Raw genomic sequence first — 20,653 nt, forward strand, 5'->3', positions numbered from 1 at the left:
TCTTCTGGCTGGGCAGAATATTCTAAGTTTTGGGTTTTGACCCTATTGAATCTGAACTTAGGAAGCCCAAGCACATCACCCAGGGCTGAGAAGGCTCTGAGGGGTCAGAGATAACAGTGGTCCATTTGCAAAAGGGAAAGCCTGAGCATTTGGATGCATAATCCTTTTCTACTTCCCTGACCTCTTACAATGAAAAGTGTGAGAAATGAGAGCCTACCCCACCAAGCCCTTATCAGGACATCCAGGAAGACCCAGTCCTCCACTGGCCCTGTGATATGTTAGTTCATCACTGAAGGGTATAAGTAGAGAGAATTTGAATTTTCTCACCCAACCTGCTGGCAAATTTTAGAAACCTGACCCTCTATCACAAAACATTACAACCCAAGACCATTCTGAGCAAGAGGCTTCACCCAAATAACCTTGGTCATTGCAGATCCAGCCCCAAGACCAAAGAAGGAGCTCCTAGGAGGAATCCCTCTCCCCAGTCTTCCCAGTTCCTGCCCTTCTGTGAAGAGCATTGGCCTGGAACATGCCGCAGGATGGTAAGACGCCTGGGAGAAGTGGGGAGAACAGGCTGGTGTAAGGGGGGAGGGAATATCTCAGGTCCTTGCCTCCCTCCAGGGGAGGAAACTCCACCAGTTTCCATGCCCTTGGCTGGTGTTCTGGGGGAGCTTCATCCAGGCACTTCCTCCCTGCTCCACCTGCTTCCTTTAGATCATGGGGGTCAGCGCCAATGGCCTCAGAGTAAAGACTCACCCGTGAAACACCTCCCAAAGAAAGTGGGAGCTGGGGGGCCCTGGGGACGAGGACTTTCTCTGTGATGGGAAGCCAGACCGGAGCAGCCTGAGGAACCCTCCCCAAGAGGGTCCTCCGTGCCGCAGGTGGGCTGGGGAGAGGGGAGATGTGTGGATGCCTCCTTCTCATGCCCAGGGATCAGCAGTGTGAATCAGCTGGGGGGGCTTTTTGTGAATGGCCGGCCCCTGCCCCTGGACACCCGGCAGCAGATTGTGCGGCTGGCAGTCAGCGGGATGCGGCCCTGCGACATCTCCCGGAGCCTGAAGGTAGTACGGTCTACCCAGGGATGGGGACAAGAAGCAGGGACACGGCACCCTCTTTAAGGCAAGTCTGAGGCTGTTGCAGACTCTGAGTGCTTTGGGGGCTTGGGCTACTTCATGGGAGATCCTCTTGGGGTCCGGGGTGGGGATCTTCAGGCTCCCAAGGGTGAGGCTGAATGCTCAACTCTGCGGCCTGGGCCAGTAAGTCTCACTTTGCCTTGTAGCCTCCTTCTGCCCTAGGGACACTCACCCTCTGGCAATCATGCCATCATCTGTCCCTGCTTCTCACCTGACCCAGGTATCTAATGGCTGTGTGAGCAAGATCCTAGCACGTTACTACCGCACAGGTGTCTTGGAGCCCAAGGGGATTGGGGGGAGCAAGCCGCGTCTGGCCACACCCCCCGTGGTGGCTCGAATTGCCCAGCTGAAGGGTGAGTGCCCGGCCCTCTTTGCCTGGGAGATCCAACACCAGCTCTGTGCCGAAGGGCTCTGCACGCAGGACAAGACTCCCAGTGTAAGTGCTCTCCCCTCCCTGCAGGGCTGGCAAACCGGCCATCTGGGGAGAAGACCCCCTCTTACTTGGCAGTGGGGCCATCCCAGGCTGGGGAGGCTGGGCCGAGGGGCTCTCTTCTGAAAAGTGGGGTCGTGGGACAAGAGAGAAGAAGAAAGCTTGGGAAGAGAGGAGCCTGCCCTAGGAATAATGTGGGGGCCCAGAGAGAGGAGAGAAAGGATATTGGGGTAAGGATTCAGGATGCGACCCTGGGTCTGCACACCATCTCCCCACTCAACGCCCGACTCCCCCAGGTCTCCTCCATCAACCGCATCCTGCGGGCGCTCCAGGAGGACCAGACACTGCCCTGGGCACAGCTCAGGTCTCCAGGTGGGTCTCGGAGCTGCCCCCAGGGACGCTCAGAGCAAACGTCAGCATTTTACAGTTTGCAAAGCCCCTTCTTGTTCTTTCTTGGATCACCGTCACAGAAAGACAATAAGGAGAGCCTGGCAGGGAGTATTCTCTCCTGGTAGAAGAAAATCGAAGCGCAGAGAAGGGAAGTGACTTACCCAAGGTTGCCAGCTAGTTGTTGGCAGGTCCTGGAATGGAACTCAGGTCCCTTGGCCCTCAGGTTCACAGGATCTGCCAAGAAGGAGGAAGGACTGGACCTTCTACACCCTCCCTCTTCCTCGTGCACAGCTTCTCAGAACACCCTTCATGTTCTGTGGGATCGTGCAAACCTGGACCAACCTTGCGGCTGTTTCCCCAAACACTAAGCATGCACCCGACCATGGCATTGGCTGTGCCTCTCACTCAGTGTCCCTGAAGTAACCTCCAAGGAGCTGTGAATGTCCTACCAGCACAGCTCTGCTCTTGTACCCATGCCATCTCCTGTCCATAGCCCCGGGGCCTTGGGAACCCCAGCTGAGGAGAAGAATCACTATCACAAACCACCACAAGCATTTGTCCCCCTTTACAGCTGTTTTGGCTCCAGTCCCTCACCCTCCCCATAGTGGCTCTGAGGCTCCCCGGGGTCCCCACCCAGGGACTGGCCACCGGAATCGGACTATCTTCTCCCCGGGCCAAGCCGAGGCGCTGGAGAAAGGTGCCAGGGCTGGGGCAGACAGTGGGCTCGAGGGTGCTTGGCGTGACACATGGAGGCAATGCCGCAGTTGAGAGGTGGAGGCTGTGGGTGGCCCCACCTTGGGGAAGAGGGTAGTTTAGGGTTGTAGCAGGCGGGAGTGGAGCCTGAGGGGGAGACCCGGCCCTGCTTCTCTCCTTGCTGTGCCCTTACTATGCAAGTCTTGATCTCGGCAGAGTTCCAGCGTGGGCAGTATCCTGATTCAGCGGCCCGGGGAAAGCTGGCTGCCGCCACCTCCCTGCCGGAGGACACAGTGAGGGTGAGTGAGCTCTGAGCCAGTGTGCACACGCTACAGGAAGAAAGAGTCTGTGCTGAGAAGGCCTTGGGTTCTGGTGAGGGGGGGAAGGGGGCGAGAAGGTGGGAACAAATTAGTTTGTAGCAGAAAGCAGACACAAGACCCTCCTTGTTCTCCTGCTCATTGCTCTCCTCTCTTCCCCACCTCAAACCTTTGAGGTGGGGAAGGGGCCAGAGAACAAAGGCCAAAGCAGGGAGGGAGGCCATCAGGTCTGAGGAAGTCTGGGTCCAGACCAGGAACGTGTGGTGAGAGCAGTAGGTGCCGGGGAGTGGAGAGCACAGCCGGCTGTGCTGTTTCTGCCCTCCCTCAGGTCTGGTTTTCCAACCGAAGAGCCAAATGGCGCCGACAAGAGAAGCTCAAGTGGGAAATGCAGATTCCAGGTGATTTCTCTGCACATCCATGCTTCCATCCATCCACTCACCTACCCACCCATCCTTCCATGCATGCATTGCATTCATCCATCCATCCATCCACTCACCTATCCATCCATCCATCCATCCATCCATCCATCCATCCATCCATCCATCCATCCATCCACTACACATTTACTCGGCATCTTCCGTGTGCCAGGCCCTGTGTTAGATACTCGGCATTCAGAGTCTCTGTTCTTCAGGTCTGCACGGTCCCCAGTTTACCATCCTTGAGATTTAATCCTTCTTCCCCAGTCTCCCAAGGCTCTGCCTTGGGGAGGAGGCTGTTTAGGGTGGTAGCATCCATGTCTTCCCATCCCTGCCAGAAGTTGCTACCTTTCCTAGAACCTCCCCACTACTCCCCACTCCTCCTCACTCCCTAGACGCATTCCTCCTGAGTGGATCTGCTCTCACCTTGTAGGTGCTTCCCAGGATCTGACTCTACCGAGTGCCTCCCCAGGGACCACTTCTGCACAGGTATCCAGGAAGAGAGGGGAGTTTCTGAACTGGGAAGACAAGAGCTCACTGCTTCTCCCATTCCCAGTGAGGCCTGAGCTAGAATTCCTGACTGCTCCAGGTTCCTACACTGCACACTTCAGAAAGCACCATCCTCATAGTCTACCGTGTGAATGGTGCCCTCTGGAGTTGTACAGGATACAGCGGGAGGCAGGGGGCAGCCTTAGAGCCCCAGGTCTGCTGAACAGGAGCCATCTCTGACAGCAAGGCGGGGGTGTCCTCTCGCTTTTTCTAGCAGTTACCTTGCTGTGTGCCCACAGCAGTCCTGCCCGCCCTCGAATCCTTGGGTCCCTCCTGCTATCAGCTGTGCTGGGGGACAGCACCAGACAGGAGTCTCAGTGACACCCCACCCCAAGCCTCTCTCAAGCCCTGCTGGGGTAAGAATCCACAGGCCCGGCCTCACTCCTGCATGGTGTGTGGGGGGGCTTACTCCTTGACCCCCAAGAGGGTGCGGATCTTCAGTCGGGGTCATCAAGGAATCTTGACACATCCTTCTAGACTAGCACCCCTGGAGTCTGTGGTACCACTGACAGCCTTAGCAGGAAAAGGGGATGGGACTGGGATTTGAGTATATATATCCGTCATATATATATGATGTCTGTCCCTCTTCCCACCAGTGACTTTGAGGGGTGGGATCACAGCAACAAACCCAAACTCACCCTTCTCTTTGTCCCCACAGGCTACCTGCCTCCTGCAGCTGAGCTCCCTGGATTCAGTCCTGCTCTGCCACCCTTGCCCTTCCTTCCATTGCCTCCATTGCCAGTCTTGGTACCCCTGAGGCCTTGCTCTGGCCCTGCTCCCCACCCCTGCAAGGCCTGGAATGAGGGAGGAGGGCCAGAGTGGAAAGGGGATGGGGTGGGGAGGACTTAATATCATCCTGCCCAAGCACATTACTGCTGCCCCCTCCCTCCTGGGATTCTTCCTCACCCGTGGACCTGGCCTGGCCCTGCCCTGCTGCGCCTCTGATGTGCACCTCTTTGGAGGGGCTGGAGAAGCTGTGGCCACCCACTACTCACACTGGCCTTAAATGGCTTTCTAGGTGGCAGGAATAAAAACATTTTTTAAATTAGCAGTAGTTCCTGTTAGTGTTTTTCCCATAAACATTCATACCCCACCCCTACATTTAACAACGATAAAGTTTGTTCTATCTCTAACTATATGTCTATCTACCTATCATCTTTATCTTCCTCTCTATCTCCCTATTTTCCAATCCATCTAATCTATGTATTTATCTATATGATCTATTTATATGTGTAACTGTGTATGTATGTATGTATCGAGCCCTCATCTATTTAGTGTATCTATAGGTCTATGTAACTATCTAATCTGTCTAATCTATATGTTTATCTATCTGGGTCTGTATCTACACACATATGCCTGTATATATGTATCTATATATTAATGTTTGGGTGCTCATACACCGATACACTGATGATACATCATGGCATGTCGCCCCTTATTTTGGGGACCCAAAATAAGGAACTTCTCTTACATAGCTACAACATCTAAGAAAATTTACAATAATTCCTTAATCTAAGAAAATACACATTACTTCCTTAATTGCATATTATTTTTGGCAAAGCAGAAGAGTGGAAAGGCCATTATTCATACTCTGCTTGTCCCTTTATACATGATCCGGGGGCAGGTTTGCTTGCTTCTTCTTGGCAGTAAGTTCCAAATCTTCTCAAGTTTGTCTCCCTGCAGAGAAATCTCTAGGTTCCTCCTGGGAAGCCTTAGTATGTAGGGAAAGAGAGGAATATGGGGAAAGGGGAGTGAAGAAAGGGATATCTTGAATGAGGGATGGGCTCGTCCCTCCCACTTTTTTCCCTTTTGAAGAGCTGGGGATGGAATGATGATGGTGTGAAGCAGGATAAAAGGAGTGGGGGCAAGTCTGTTTTCTCCCATCTGGGAGGGGTACTCATCCAGAAGTTATCTCATCATCAAATACTCTAGTGCTGTGCTCTTCAGCAACTAGCAACCAATTACATGTAGCTATATAAATGTAACTAAAATTAAGTAAAATGAGCAATTCAGCTCCTCATTCACGCTAGTCACATATCAAATGCCCAATAGTCACAGGTGTCCCCTGGCTCTGTATCAGACAGTAAACATGATAGAATATTTCCATCAGCACAGAAAGTTCTATGGACCAGCACAGCTCTCGAATGAAATTCCAAGGGTCAGGGAGCACACTCTGCCCCTGTCCCTGCTGACAGACTGCCCAGGGAAATGGGTGAGGTTTTGGGGGATGACAGTCTGCACGGTACAGTCTGAGAACAAGCCATTCACTCAGCAGTAGGACTGAGGTCAGCAATGGAGGGAGCTGCTAGCTGAGGTCCCATGGCCAAGCATGTTCAAGTGGAGGATGGAGGGCCACTTGTGGGGAATATGGGTAACAGACTATGTGGTGTGTGTGTGTGTGTGTGTGTGTGTGTATCTCCTTGCACATGCATGATTGTGCATCTAAGTTTGTATATGCATTTATGGGAGGCTGAAGAAGAGATTCTGCATTAAATGACCCCGAAGGTCCTATCTCTCTGAAGAGTGTAGTGTATTCCACTCCATATCTTTGGCCTATTCTTAACATTCTCTTGGAAAGAGATGCCCTGGTCTCTAGTGTTCTCAAGCTTTCCTTACTAGATTAAAATTTTTACAGAATTCTTTTCTATCTCTTGAGGAGAAACATACTTACAAAAGCCTGAGGTCATTTTCCTCTATACAAATACTAATGGAATCTCTCTCATGTTGTGGTTTTAGTTTCTTTTCTTTTTTTTTTTTTTAAAGATTTTATTTATTTATTTGACAGAGAGAGACACAGCGAGAGAGGGAACACAAGCAGGGGGAGTGGGAGAGGGAGAAGCAGGCTCCCCACAGAGCAGGGAGCCCGATGCGGGACTCGATCCCAGGACCCTGGGATCATGACCTGAGCTGAAGGCAGTCGCTTAACCAACTGAGCCACCCAGGCACCCTTAGTTTCTTTTCTTAACAGATTAAAAACCAGGCACTCATTATAGTATGGTGCAATTTCCCCAAATTGGGGGTCAGGCATCACTGTTGGTATTGGAGAATATTTTAGGAGGGATATAGACACTGCTTTAAATAATATTTAGTCAGAAATGAGAAAATTATTCCCCTTTTGACTCCCTTTCAATTCTGATTACATTGAAGAGAAAGCTTTCATTTTGGTCCTAGTATTTAGTGCTTCTGTAACAGTTGTTAACCTTTTTTTGTAACAGAGGGAAAGGGAACCTCAGGTTCTGAGCCTTGGGCAGGGGAGGGAACTCTAACTAGGATTTGATAACCTCACTTTGTTTTCATTGTATTTATTTTTAAGGCCACTTTCTATTTATGGCAAGTGATTCTCATCTTCCATTTTATGATAGTGATTAAAATATTCCTTTCTTTATTTTAAAAGATTTTATTGATTTATTTGACAGAGAGAGAGAGAGAGAGAGGGAGAGAGAGAGAGCCCAAGCAGGGAGAGCACCAGAGGGAGAGGGAGAAGCAGGCTCCCTGCTGAGCAGAGAACCCGATGTGGGACTCGATCCCAGGACCCTGGGATCATGACCTGAGCCAAAGGCAGACGCTTAACTGACTGAGCCACCCAGGCACCTTTAAACTACTCCTTTCTAAATAAAAGTACTTAAGAGTCTATGTCAGTAAAGACACTGATAGAGCAAATAGTAGTTAGATGAAGACCAAAGTTTGGTCTTCATATACAGTACATATACAGTACATTCTTGTACTATACAGTACAAGAATGATGGTCATTGTGGAAGCTCTGTTTTGATGGAAAAAGTAGTGGACATTACAGTGCATTCTAATCAAAGAATTGAGTCAGAGCTCGCTGTCATGGGACCGTCACTTCAGCTCCCTGTAAAAGGTGGGCAGTGATGGGGAAAGTACCTGTCTTGCCCAACTGACAAGATCAAAGGTGAGATGGTTGGTAAATTTCAGGCTATCCAGGTATAAGGTGTGTCATTACCATTACCTTGTGCCCATAGGACTCATAATCCTTCATTCTTTCCAAACCAAAAGACATCTAATCATTTCTGGATTCTGAATCCTTCAGGGCAAAACTGGCTCCTCATATGATTACTGGAAGAATTCTAGTAGTCCTGGCGGGGATGGGGGAAGATCAGTGCAAGAATTGGTTACCATTTGGTCTTGCCTCTTCTGGATAGAACTTGGAGTGGTCTGGGGCCTTGGTCTCCACCCATATCGAGACCCCTATTCTGTACTGAGTCAGATGCACACAGGGATCTTGGGGGTGGCCTTTTGTGTATTGTTGCTTGAAACAGGTGTTTTGCTAAACTGGGTAAGGAAAGTTGTGTAACAGATATTCTCATGGATCTTGACTCTGGGGTTCCTGTTGTGTTTAGTGCAGTAGTTTCTCCTGGAGGATTTGGATTTCCGTAGGTGGCATCCCATTGACCTGGGAAGGGAAGAGGAAATAGAAATCTTTGGTCAATCGTTCGCTGATCTTGGGCTTTTAGGAAAAATCTGGTAAGATCATCTGGGAAAAGACAGAATAAAGTGATTTGTTCCATTCTTTTTTTTTCTTTCCTGTTTTTAAAGTGGGTTCCATGCCCAGCATAGAGCCCAACACAGGGCTCAAACTCACAACCCTAAGATCAAGCAACACCTGAGCTGAGATCAAGAGTCAGAGGCTTAGCCGACTGAGCCACCCAGGCGCCCTGTTTTGTTCCATGTTTGATGATGGATTACACAGATGTATGTGAAGTTAATTTATAGGATAAGGTTGTAAAATTATTTTTTTAATCAACTTAATGGTATAAAAAATAGCATTAGAGTAAAAAGGAATATTGTAGTCAACAGATAAGATTTACTAAGAATTCAACTGGTTTGGGGAAGGCTTCTGAGAGAGTACAGCGCGCTAGCTGCCAGGCTGTTTACTACACATTTTATAATCATTATCTCGCATAACACAACAAAATCCTACAAGATAGATACTATATTCCCATTTCATCCCAAGGAACCTTTGAGAGGTTCATTTTTCCAGGGTCAAACAACAAGTTTAACTGATAAAAGTCTAATGAGAACCCAGTTCAATGTCCAAGAATGAGCTCTTAACCGCTAGGATACATTGACTACTGGAATGTCAGGCCTGGAAGGAGCCTGAGAAATTTAGTTCAATCGAAACCCTTCATGGAACAGATAAGAAAACAAGCTTGGTGGAATTTCATTTGATTTTTTTTTTCCAGTTTGGCCATAGCAAAGGGTTTGTATAGAAAACCAGTAGAAAATGCAAGAAAGGAGTGAACATATATAGTGGGGAGATTCATATGGCTACTTAACCTTCATACCACCCAATGAAGTAGACATTATTCCCATTTTACAGATAAGGAAACCAAGGCCTAGAAATGTTAAAGCCATTTCCCCGAGGTTCCAGGTCTATATGATATCAAAAGCAAAGCTCTTCTTCCTACAACATCCTCATGACCTTCCAAGCCAGGAAAGCGAGGCCAACTGTGAAGAAACAGGGCTAAGAACAGTGAGGTGTCCTGAAGAGTTGTGAACAGGGAATGATGGATTAGAGACAGCACTTTAAGAAAGCAAACTTGGTGTGGAGAAGAGCTTGGATGGGATGGATCTGGAGGCAGGGAATGCTGCTGGGGAGCTCCTACTGCAGTGCAGGCTTTGGGTGAAATGCCTGGATCCACAGGTAGCAAAGGTAGTTAAGAAGGAGCAAGCACCCAAGAGGCACTGTTAAGGAAGTACCCAAGAATTTTCAGAGTTTGGTAAAGGGAATGAAAGGGAGGAAGGAGAGACGGTGCTGAGGTCTCGATCCAGAGCATTTGGGAGGACAGCAATACCCTAGATGGCCATGGGGGAGGGCCAGAAGAATCATCTGTGGGAGGGAGTGTGAGGAGGCTGATTTTGAGGGGATGGCAAGGTCAAATCAGTCGTCAATCAGGAAGTTGGAAAGAGAGGAGGTTATTGTTCAGGAGAAGGGTGAGAGCTGCAGATGAATATTTGGGAGCCATCAGCACTCCAGGGATCCAGGGATGTAGGAATAGAAAGTGCATAGGCTAGAAAGCATACCCCAAAGTTACCTGTCTTCCCTAAAAATGGGACAAAGCTCTGCATCTTAATGAAGAGAAATAAACACATGAATACACCTGATTCTATCCCCTGCAAGCTTGCTTGCACACATGTGTCAGCGTGGCATAATCGTCAGAAACTAGCGCTGATTTCCCCTTCTTTCTCCAGCAAGTCTGGGTTTAGAAGCCCTGAGAGGAAAGGCACGGATTTGGAATAAAAGTCTGGAGTTGATCAGGCTGTGGGACAGAAGTTAGTCCACGGGTGTGCTTTGGTCTCACTCTCACCCACTTCCCTTCTTTTCTTGCCCCTCCATGCCTGCTCCCCCACCTCCCGGTCCTGACCCACTTGATCTTACCTAAAACTCCCAAATACAGTCTCTGGTAATCTCTTCGCTGTCTGCCAACAGGGTGCCGCTTCGGTCGGATCGCATGTAGAAGCCATTGGGCGCCAGCACCGTGAGCAAATTGCTCCCATGAAGCTCTATACAGAAGTTGAGAGCAAATTTTCCCCAAGGGCGAAAGGTGCCGAAGGATGTTATTGACCAGAAGGCTCCACCCTGTGCTGGGGAGGGAAGGGTGAAGGATGAAGTCTTCCAGTGGTACCACCTGCGGAGGCTCCCAGGAAGCATGCCATTCCCCCTGGCCCCCCGACCCTGCCTGTGTCGGCAGGTCCCTCTGTGGAAACGCAGGAGGGCTGGGTTTTGCTCTGCCAACCCATTCTGGGGGCTTTGAAGTGTGAAAACAAAGAGAAACTCCATTTTTCCTCTTCGGATGAGTAGGCTCTGAGCAGCAGGCCGTGAAGTCTGAGTTGGGGCTAAGGCAGGACAAGACTGTGAACCCAGGGCCAGAGAAGAGGAGCTCCTCACCCTGGAAGTGGTAGATGCCTTGGCGGCAGGGCAGAAGGTGAATGCAGTCGGGCTGATCCATATTGCACTTCATGAGGTCGTGCTCTGAGGAGGTGCCCACATACCCATAACGACCTCGCAATACAAGGAAGGGCCGGTTAGCTAATCGAATCCCAAATTCCTCACTGGGGCCTGAAAGAAATAGAAAGGAGTTATTTGGATGAGCTGCTTCTAGATGCTTTCCCAGATAGAAGCAGGAAGAGGGATGCTAATTGTAGAAGGTTTTCAACATTTTAACAATTACTGAACACCTACTATGTGCCGGATCTTAGGCGAGGTGCTTATAAAATGTTTGTGAAAGCACTTAGTACAGTGTGGATCCCAGGAGGCTTCAGTATTCTTCCTTCCTTTGAGATGTGTGAATCTATTTAATCTTCACGAGAATCCTATGAGGCAGGCAGCTTGGATATCACCTCCACTGGTAATGGAGCCACGGAAACTGAGGCTCAAAGAAGTGTTTGCCCAAGTGATGACAAAAACTCAGTGATTCAGCAAATACACAGACCCAAATCTTCTGACCACAACTCCAGTGCTCTTTCTATTATATCCCAGCTCCCTCTGAAAACATCTTGACTTGGAATAACCTGGCAGGAGGGCTGCTCTCCTCACCTGGAATGGTGGCACTGGCCATCAGCAGGCCATTGTCTATGATGCCCAAGAAGCGTCCATTGGGAGACTGCAGGATGATCCTGCCACAATTCCAGTGCACACGGAAGAAGGTGTCAGCCTCCATTGGATGCCCATTAGCTACCACTGTCCTGTGGTGCCTCTGAAGAGATTATATGGAGCAGAGAAGAGAAATAAGGACAAAATCTCAGCTTTCTTCCCATCATTTTTATTCCTAGACCCTTTCCCACATCCCACCCACTGGCTTTCTTCATTCTCCCAGGGCATGATTTATGCTTTCCCAACCTTTTTTTTTTTTTTTAAAGACTTTACCTATTTATTTGACAGAGAGAGAGAGCACACAAGCAGGGGGAGTGGGAGAGGAAGAAGCAGGCCTCCTGCCGAGCAGGGCAAAAGATTTGAACAGACACCTCACAGAGAAGATATACAAATGGCCAATAAGCACATGAAAGATACTCAACATTATTAATTATAAGGGAGATGCAAATTAAAGCCACAATAAGATGTCACTGCACATCCATTAGAGTAGCTAAAATTAAAAAGACAGACAATTACAAGTGTTGATGAGGATGTGGAGCAATTAGAACTCCCATACATTACTGGCAAGAACGTAAAGTAGTATATCACTTTAGAAAACTATTTAACATTTTCTTAAAAATGTAAACATGGGGCACCTGGGTGGCTCAGTCGGTTAAGTGTCTGCCTTTGGCTCAGGTCATGATCCCAGGGTCCTGGAATCGAGCCTGACATCGGGCTCCCTGCTTAGTAGGGAGTCTGCTTCTCCCTCTCCTTCTGCCCTTCCCCACTGTTTGTGCTCTCTCTCTCTAGCTTGTTCTCTCTCAAATAAACAAAATCTTAAAAAATATATATATAAACACACATTTATCATGTGACCCAGTATTTCTACCCCTATGTATTTGCCTAAGATAACTGAAAATATAGGCCCACAAAAAAAATTGTACACAAATGTTGCTAGCAACTTTATTTTTTAAAGATTTTATTTACTTATTTGAGAGAGAGAGATTGAGAGGTCACAAGCAGAGGGGAGAGAGAGAATCAGGGAGCCTGACATGGGGCTCGATCCCAATACCCTGGGATCATGAACTGAGCCGAAGGCAGATGCTTAACCAGCTGAGCCACCCAGGTGCTCCGCAACTCTATTCACAATAGCCCAAACCAGAAATAACTCAAGTGTTCATCAACAAGCAAGTGGATAAACAATTTATGTTTGTGTTGATGAGTAGTAGTATGGAACACTGACTGCTCAGCAATAAAAGGGGACAAACTACTGATAGACGGATTGTGAATGAATCTCAGAAACGTTATGCTGATGAAAGGAAGAATACATACTATAATATGGTGTGATTCCATTTATATGAAATTCTAGAGTAGGCAACTCTAATCTATAGTGACAGAATAGTAACAGTGGTGGAGGGGAGGGCAAGGGGAAGGGCAACTGACTACAAAGGGGCAAGAGGGAATTTCTGTGGTCTTCTTTAACTTGTGATGAGGTGTATACATTTGCATATACACGCATAGGTGCATTCATTTGTCAAAACTTACTGACTTGCACATTTAAATGAGTGTACTTTATTGTATATAAATTGTGCCTCAATAAAGTTACTTTTTCTTTTTTTTAAAAGAGGCCCCATTGGATGAAATTGGGCCCATTGGTTGAAAATTGACAAGGGCCTCCACGGTTCACCTCAGCATCTGGTCACCTGCCTTGAAGAAGAAGAAAGTATGTCTAGAATGGGAGAGCTCAGAGATTAAGGGTTCTCTTGCTCAGGAGACCCATGTCTCACCTGGGCTAGGTAGCAGCCATTGGCTGCACGAAGCTGTAAGGTAGGGCTCTCATCGTCACATTCAAACTGGAACAAGGACATTGGGGTTATGTGCTCAGAGGCAGCACATACCTCAACATCTGCAGAGAAAAAACATGTCAGAAGGAGTCACCCTCGATCTCAGCCCCTCCTCCACACTTTATGTCCCTCTGTTTTCCGTCCTCAGCCTTTACCACCTTCTGTAGATCACAGGTGCCTGGAGAAGACCCAAGCTACTTCCCCTAATAGCTCATGCCTCTGCCTTATCACCCTGCTCCATGACCTAAGAAATCCTGTTGGGACCCCAGGATCTTCTTTATCAGCAGGTTCAAAAATCTTTGCTGATCTCCAACACATTTTTCTCTTTTCAGCAGTCAGCTCTCTCCCTCCCTCCATAGCTGTCTTGGACCCAGCACTTGCCATAGATGATGGAGAGGAACTTCCGAGTCTTTGACCTGAGGCTGACCCAGGTGGGACAGCGCTGTAGGACGAACCACTCCTCACCCCTGTGGGGATTGGAGCCCAGGCCCAGGAGCAGACGTGAGCCCTGTGGGTACAACATGCCTCCTTCTCCATCGCTCAGTGCCACGAGCCCTCCGGGCCGCACCTGCATGTGAAAAGCTGTCTGTGCTGAGGGTTGGGGGACCAGCCGGTCTAAGTGGGACAAGAAGAAGTGTGCTGAGGTCTCCAGGTGGTAGCATCCATCTTGGAAATGCAACAGGAAGCCACATTCCTCCAGGCAGGGAACTGGTGCATCCACCCAGACGCGGCCCATGGTGGGGTCAGCCCGGGCGTAGCAGTGGTTGACAGGGCTGTAGAGGATCACGTGGACGTGCAGGGCTGGCCGGGGGGTCCACATGTGGTAAGCCGAGAGGACCCTGGAGTTGCAGAACACATCCTCACCATCAGACTCCAGATAACGACCGCTAATTATGCACTGGAGGGTCCACTTGCCATTGCGGTGGAAACGCAGGAGGAAGCACCCATGGTGGCTGGTCCTTGGCCGGCCATAGCACAGACTACCGTCTGCCTCGCACAGGAGGTAGAGGCCCTGCAAGCCCCTTAGTCGTACCATGGCCTGGGCGTCATGCTCATTGCTCACCAAGATCTCCCAGGTCTGGAGGCGTTGGGAGGGAGAGGAAGGAGATCAGTACTGCCAGATGATGAGGCCAGGGAGTCCTACCACCATCCCCCCCAGCATCACCCTACAACCTTCATGGGACCAACCACCTTCCCCTCCACATCGGCCTCCATGGTGACTGTCAGCTCTCCCATCCTCTCATCCAACAGTAATTGAAAGATTGCAGGAGACCTTTACTACTAAAATCAGAGCACTTTTCAAGATCCCAAGAGAAGTTCTAAACGCCTACCTCTTCCAGCTAACAGAAGGTAAACATCCTTCTCTCTTACTTCGTGGTGTCCTTCAATGACTACTTTTCTAAGAAGTGCTTTGGTTTAGGTTTTACTTTTCTCTTCCTCACTGTTGCCCCTGGATAGCATGCTAGCTAACACGCCCCCTCCGCAAAGCCCACCTCCCCAGCATGGCAGGAGAAGATCAAGACCTCTTACAAGAAGGCCTAGGCTCCAGGGATAAGAGTGGGAACACACACGGTTGAGATGCAATCGTCTGGTTCAGCCGGGATCAACCCTGTTCTAAACGAGGGCCTGGCTACGGCCGCACTCTGGGGTAGCACTGCAGGATTGCCTGCATCCGTCTCTAAAATGAAGACGCACTCTCCCGGAGGGCTTGTAGAGTTCCCCATTCCCAAACCACAATCTGAACAGGATCATGGGCCCTGCAGTCCCTCCCCCGGATGCCCACAATCCTGCCTTCCAGCCTGGGCTCTTCCCCTCTCCTCTTCGTGATGACACAACCACCCGGTGTCGGTGGAGGGAAGAAAGCAAGGCTGCAAGGGCTGAGGCTTTGCCTCTCAGAACAGGTTTAGAGAGGGGGAGAGGGAGTGATAGAGACCTGTGAGCAAAAGCCTGGGGGAGGAGGGTCTCGGTCTGGCAATGATCGAGAGTGTACCCCAGCCAACACACACACACACACACACACACACACACACACACACACACGAGCTTGGCCACTGGGAAAAATGACTCCAGCACAGGGTTGCTTACCTGTCTCCGGCCCAAACCCTTTGCAGTAGCAGTGACCGTGTTCTTATATGCCTCAAAAGTGAGGTAGGATCCTGCCCAGCTGATGAGCCCAACCCTTAGCTCCTCAGGCTTGGGTCTTCGCGTCCACTCCACCTCCTCCATGGGGCCGGCACCGCAGGTGATGACTCCGTCCGGCCCAGCCTTCCCCCCACTGGTGCGGTTCCACAGGCCATAGGGCCTGGAATCAGGCCTGTAGTACCCACCAGAAGATGTTCCCAGAGGGCATTTCTCAGGCAGAGCCTGGCCTCAGGCCCAGCACCTCTGTGACCCGGGAGCATTGTGACTGTGAGGGCTGCCTCCTATCCGTGGTGGGGAAAGGGCACTGGCCTGGCCATGTCGATCCACAGCCCAGAGGAAGTGGGTCTAGGGCCTTTGGCATTGACCTCCCCGAGCGACTCCAGGCGCCGAGGTGACTGAGCTGAGACTGGGATCGGAACTTTGGCCTGCGGCAGCGATCGCCTAAAACTACAGGCAAGTGTCTTCCCTTCTTCGCTTCTGTTTCTCATTGTAATCACAGGATAAAAATCAACCTCTTTCCTCCCCATGAAGTGAGGGGAGTCTGGCTCCCTAGGGACGCAAGTGTTCAAGTTCAAGGTATCCAGGAAAAATATATTAACTTTTACAGCCCTTGGGAGAATAAGGCCAAAATGTCTCGGAAGGTGCTTTTCAGGAAGGGTGAGGAAACCCTAGATAGATAACCAACAAGGATCACATACTCATCAGGAAGAGCTGGCTCAGAGCAGGGGAGGGAAAATGTCCTGGGTCAGGGGAGCATGGGGCATCTTCCTCATAATCCCCAGCTGCACTGCTGCTAGGGATCCCAGCCCCTCCCCCCAAAGGGTCCCTGTCAGCCAACACCCTCTGGGACTCATTTCCTACAAAGCTCCTGGAGAAGATCAGTCCAGAACCTGGAGAATTTGACAACGAGCAAGGAGAAAGACAAGAAGAAATAATGGCGGTGGGGTAGGTTTTGTTTAAGCTTTGCTGGGATTTGAAGAATGCGCAGAGTAACCCACACTTGGGGAAACAGCCCACACTCCTGGTTCCGTACACACACTTTCCTATTCCCCGTGGTGGGGGTGGGGTAGGTCTCCCCAGGTAGAAAGAGTTCCAGTGCACGGGGAGGAACTCTAATCCCCAAGGATTAAAAGGGACCTACCGATGTTTTATAGAATAAGGCCAATAGCCTACTAGTGACAGAATCACTTGGGTAATTTCTAAGATGCATATTCTTGAGCTTCAGACCAGTCCTAATGAATCATATTTTCTGAAGTGCACCTCAGGACCCTATTTTTAAAAAACATCCCCTCCTCCCCAATTTTAATGTTCATAGTACCCATTAAGAACCACTGCTAGGAGATGGAGAGGCACAAGATGTATGGGATTTACAGAATCATGAAGGTAGACCCCGTTTCCCCCAGCAAAGGTCCCCTGGAATTGGGGAGGAAATGTTATTTCCTCCACTGGAACCCCTGAAGTACTTATGGCCTCAAGAATAAGGTGGGAGAAGCTGAGCTAGATGAAGGCAGCAGGGTGTGTGCGCATGCTGGGGGGAGGGGGTTGGCTCTGCAGCCTTGAGCCTCCCCCATATCGTATTGTCTCTTTGTACCCAACAATCCAGCCCCCCCACTTCTAGGCTACAGACAACACCGTGTACAAACCACAGCAAATTTATTACTCAATGTCCAGTGCCACATCATAGCACCACCCGGAGCCCTCACCTTCCCTCCCCACCTGGCCCCAGGGGGACACCCGAGATGGAAAAAACAAAAGTAAACCCAGATCCCTGCTCCTGCTCTGGAAGAAGGGGCCTTAGCCCTGGAAGTCCCTTCCACAGGTCCCAGCAGGCAGGAGAGCGGACCCCTCCATGCCCAGAGAGCGAGGCTCCAGGCTCCAACGACAGAGAGAACATGCAGGCAGGAGCAGAGGCCTGTGTCTGTGGGAGAGGAGTGGGAGGGAAGGGCACTGCCTGAGGAGTCCGGGAAGCTGGCCATCCCGGGATGCACGCGGGAGCTTCCGGGCAGCAGGGGCCGGCCCCTGGTTGGTTAGCGCTTTGACAGCTCATGGGACAGCCAGTCGAGCCCATCATACAGGCCTGTGCCTTGGGTGGCACAGGTGGCCTGGACGTACCACTGTGGGGAGAAGGAAGGAAAGATCAGTAGCAGGGAAGGAAGGGGGGATGCCTTTACTTCCCACCCCCTACCCGTGGCTCCCTTGGGAGGGGCAGGAACCTCACCGTGCGGCTGCGCAAATGCTGCAGCCCCAGCTTGTCGGTCAGCTCGCTCACGGGCATGGCATTGGGCATGTCCTGCTTGTTGGCAAACACCAGCAGCACCGCATCCCGCAGCTCGTCCTCCTGCAGCTGACAGAGGTGAAGGGGATGGAGTCTGGAGTCCTGGCCGAGTCTCCAGGCCTCCCCTTCCCTGCTGTGTAGGGGAACCCCCCTTTCTACCTTCTAGCATATTCGTGGGAAACATGTAACATTGTGTAGTCTACTGCTGAACACAAAATAGAGAGTCCTAAGTCAGCGTGAAGCCATCTGGCTTTAAATCCGGAAAGAGCCTTTTTCTAATGCCTTGCCCTAGTCAAAATGACAAAATTTCCAAATGGAAAAACAAGAATGTAAGATGATGTTTCTCTCCACCACATATAATTCCCCTTTCCCCACCAACTCCTTGGATGTGAAGACGTGAGCATTCAAGGAAAAAGTTAGTCCTATGCTTTTTTACCTGACTCAAATTCAAAACAGAGTAAGATAGGCCTTGTGACTGTGTCCACAAAGAGAAATACATTCAAGGCCTGTGAGATGTTCCTGACTTTCACCCTATCACAGAGATCTCAGAGATCTGTCTCCAAATGAGGGCTCAGTTCCTGGGGCTCTGGGTGCTCACCATCTTCTGGAGTTCATCAGCAGATTCCTGGACCCGCTCTCGGTCATTACTGTCCACTACGAAGATGAGACCCTGGGTGGGAAGGAAGAAAGGACAAGCAATCACTCCTACGTGGGACATACCCTAGTCTGGCTCTTTCTCTCTTTTTCCCATCTTTGTGTCTAAACCTTCTCATCTTGTAAATTTTCACTAAGGCTCTGCAGACATGCTGGCACCAACTGGAGACACCCTGCAAAGGATACGGCTTCTGCCGTCAGGCAAGCAGTGTTGTTAGAAGAAGTGCAAGGGAACAGGGAAAGACCAGACGAGAGCTAAATGAGGCAGCATGAGTGCACCTGGCTGGCTCAGAGCATGCAACTCTCGATCTTGGGAGTTGTGAGTTCAAGCCCCACGTTGGGAGAAAAAGCTTACTTTAAAAATAAATAGATAGATAGATAGATAGATAGACAGACAGACAGACAGATAAAGGCAGCATGGCCCCAGAGCCCTGCTTCTCAGGAGAAGCTAAGGTGGCTAAGTCTCAGAAGACTAAGGCCATTCCTGAAGAATGAGTAGAGGTAAGTCTACAAATGGGGATAGATAGGAGGTAAAGGTCTTTTCCTGGCTTGCGGGCCCAGTGTAGGCCAACATCTTGGTCTCTGTAGCCCTAACACTTTTTCTCCTGGGGCTGGGGAGCCCCACCCCACCTGAGTGTTCTGGAAGTAGTGCCGCCACAGAGGCCGAATCTTGTCCTGGCCTCCCACGTCCCAGACTGTGAAACAAATGTTCTTGTATTCCACTGTTTCCACATTGAAGCCTGGCGATAATTGGAAAAGAACAACAACATGAGAACAAAGTCCTGAAAGAAAGGAACTCTCTAAATCTAGGTGGATTCATCCCAGGACATAAAACCAGAAGGCAATGATCAAGTCCCATGGGAACAGAACCCCAGAGGACAGGCAGTCCACAGACCAGGCGGGGCTGGGTCACATTCACCCCGCCTCGGCACCATCCAGCAACTAAAGGTAACTGTGACCCACTTCTCAGGTAGCAGTGTCTGGTGTCAGGGTCAGCTCCCTGCAGAGGTAAGGGCCTCAGGCTGAATGGGTAGCAGACCCTGGGAAGGCCTGCCGCCAGCTTCCCGCTCCTCCCGGCCTCGCCTCAGAACTCACCTATGGTGGGGATGGTGGTGACAATCTCCCCCAACTTCAGTTTGTACAGGATTGTGGTCTTGCCAGCTGCATCCAAGCCAACTGCAAGGAGAGGGGCATAGGGTTGGAGACGGGAGCGAGGGAGCCCTCTAGAGACCAGGGAAGGGGAGAGACCAGGACAGCTGATGGAGACGGGGGCGGAGAGCCCAAGCGCCTGCAGGTGCGCGCTGTTCTCTACCTTCGAGGCCTTAAGAGCAGTCTGGGTGGTGAGCACCAACCCGTGCCCCCGAAGCGGGCGAGAGGTGGGAGAGGGCTAGGGGGTAAGGGGCATGGGAGGAGGGCCGCGCTCCTTTTAAAAGTCGTCTCCAAGGGCGGAATCCTCCCTTCTTACCGGCCGGGCCGGGGCGGAGGGAGCTTCACCCCACCCAGGCCCGCAGCTCCCGGGCTCAGGCCCCGGGGTCGGCGCCGCAGACCGCGACCCACCCGAGAGCAGTGACCCCAGGGGGTTAGAGGAGGTGGGCGACTCAGGGTCAGAGACCCGGCTGAGCCGGGCTCGGAGGGACGCGGGGGTGGGAGGGCTGCGCGGGGGCCGACGCTCCGGCCCGGGCCGCGCGCTTGATCTGCCTCACCCATGAGGATCCGCATCTGCTTCTTCCCGAAGATCCGCGAAAAGAGCGCGGACACAGTGAGGCCCATGGCGGGGCCCGGGGGAGGGGGTGCGGGCACGGATGCGGGGTGCGGACTGGAACCTGCCGGCCGCTGGGGGATGGGGCGCAGCAGCAGAAGGAGGAGGCTCCGCCGCCGCCTCCGCGCGTCCCGGCCCGCCCTACGTCATCGCGGGCCCGCCCCCGGCCGGGCCCCTTCCCCGCCCCGCCCCTTCCCCGCCCCCAGGCTCCGGCTCAGGCAGAAACTGGAGCTTAGCGACTCTCCCCAGCCTCGCTGCGTCCCGCGCCGGCTCTAAAGAGGGAAAGAGTCTGGGTCTCTCCCCGTTTCTAAAGCGCTGGCAGGTCTGTGGCTGCTTCAGCGGCAGCCCGAGCGGGGCCGAGGAAAGTCTACAATGCTCCACAACGGCCCTCGACCCCCAGCTTTAAGTGGCCGGCCCCTGGGCTTTGGTTTGTCGCGTCCAGCCCACCCTGCGCTCC

At 51.2% G+C, this 20,653-nt stretch overlaps 3 protein-coding genes across 3 annotated transcripts; 1 reads left to right on the forward strand and 2 right to left on the reverse strand.

Moving 5' to 3' along the window:
• Window positions 1-529: 529 nt before the first annotated feature.
• On the forward strand, window positions 530-4,731 carry PAX4 (paired box 4). The gene is given in 12 exon segments (XM_045869894.1): window positions 530-542; window positions 931-1,061; window positions 1,354-1,569; window positions 1,860-1,935; window positions 2,525-2,650; window positions 2,863-2,945; window positions 3,292-3,361; window positions 3,813-3,868; window positions 4,143-4,284; window positions 4,587-4,600; window positions 4,602-4,658; window positions 4,660-4,731. Coding segments are annotated over 12 exon segments (1,056 nt in total).
• Window positions 4,732-8,113: 3,382 nt separating this feature from the next.
• Window positions 8,114-15,592, reverse strand: FSCN3 (fascin actin-bundling protein 3). Its single transcript, XM_045869912.2, has 7 exons — window positions 15,452-15,592; window positions 13,748-14,444; window positions 13,310-13,428; window positions 11,487-11,646; window positions 10,839-11,009; window positions 10,329-10,534; window positions 8,114-8,342 (listed from the first exon to the last, which is right to left on the reverse strand). Exons 1-6 carry the CDS (start codon window positions 15,590-15,592, stop codon window positions 10,329-10,331), a joined length of 1,494 nt encoding a protein of 497 aa, XP_045725868.1. The 3' UTR covers window positions 8,114-8,342.
• Window positions 15,593-17,144: 1,552 nt separating this feature from the next.
• Window positions 17,145-20,336, reverse strand: ARF5 (ADP ribosylation factor 5). The gene is made up of 6 exons (XM_045869902.2): window positions 20,141-20,336; window positions 19,533-19,613; window positions 19,068-19,177; window positions 18,382-18,453; window positions 17,727-17,852; window positions 17,145-17,622 (listed from the first exon to the last, which is right to left on the reverse strand). Exons 1-6 carry the CDS (start codon window positions 20,205-20,207, stop codon window positions 17,536-17,538), a joined length of 543 nt encoding a protein of 180 aa, XP_045725858.1. The 5' UTR covers window positions 20,208-20,336; the 3' UTR covers window positions 17,145-17,535.
• Between the last annotated feature and the right edge of the window lie 317 nt (window positions 20,337-20,653).

Source organism: Mirounga angustirostris, unplaced genomic scaffold (genome assembly GCF_029215605.1).
Source record: "Mirounga angustirostris isolate CCGP_5_RB_7025 unplaced genomic scaffold, mMirAng1.0.hap1 SCAF_12, whole genome shotgun sequence".
In the NCBI taxonomy this organism is placed as follows: domain Eukaryota; kingdom Metazoa; phylum Chordata; class Mammalia; order Carnivora; family Phocidae; genus Mirounga; species Mirounga angustirostris.

What these genes read in the sequence shown, in the direction of transcription:
- FSCN3 (XM_045869912.2), bottom strand. Translation starts at nt 15,592, where the DNA reads ATGGAGGAGGTGGAGTGGACGCGAAGACCCAAGCCTGAGGAGCTAAGG. An exon ending in AGGGTTTGGGCCGGAGACAG is followed by an intron (nt 14,445 to 15,451) that starts GTAAGCAACCCT and finishes CAACGCCTCCAG; the next exon opens with ACCTGGGAGATCTTGGTGAG. An exon ending in ATGGCTGCTACCTAGCCCAG is followed by an intron (nt 11,647 to 13,309) that starts GTGAGACATGGG and finishes TAATCTCTTCAG; the next exon opens with AGGCACCACAGGACAGTGGT.
- ARF5 (XM_045869902.2), bottom strand. Translation starts at nt 20,207, where the DNA reads ATGGGCCTCACTGTGTCCGCGCTCTTTTCGCGGATCTTCGGGAAGAAG. An exon ending in ACTACTTCCAGAACACTCAG is followed by an intron (nt 18,454 to 19,067) that starts GTGGGGTGGGGC and finishes CTTCCCACCCAG; the next exon opens with GGTCTCATCTTCGTAGTGGA. An exon ending in AGCATTTGCGCAGCCGCACG is followed by an intron (nt 17,623 to 17,726) that starts GTGAGGTTCCTG and finishes TTCTCCCCACAG; the next exon opens with TGGTACGTCCAGGCCACCTG.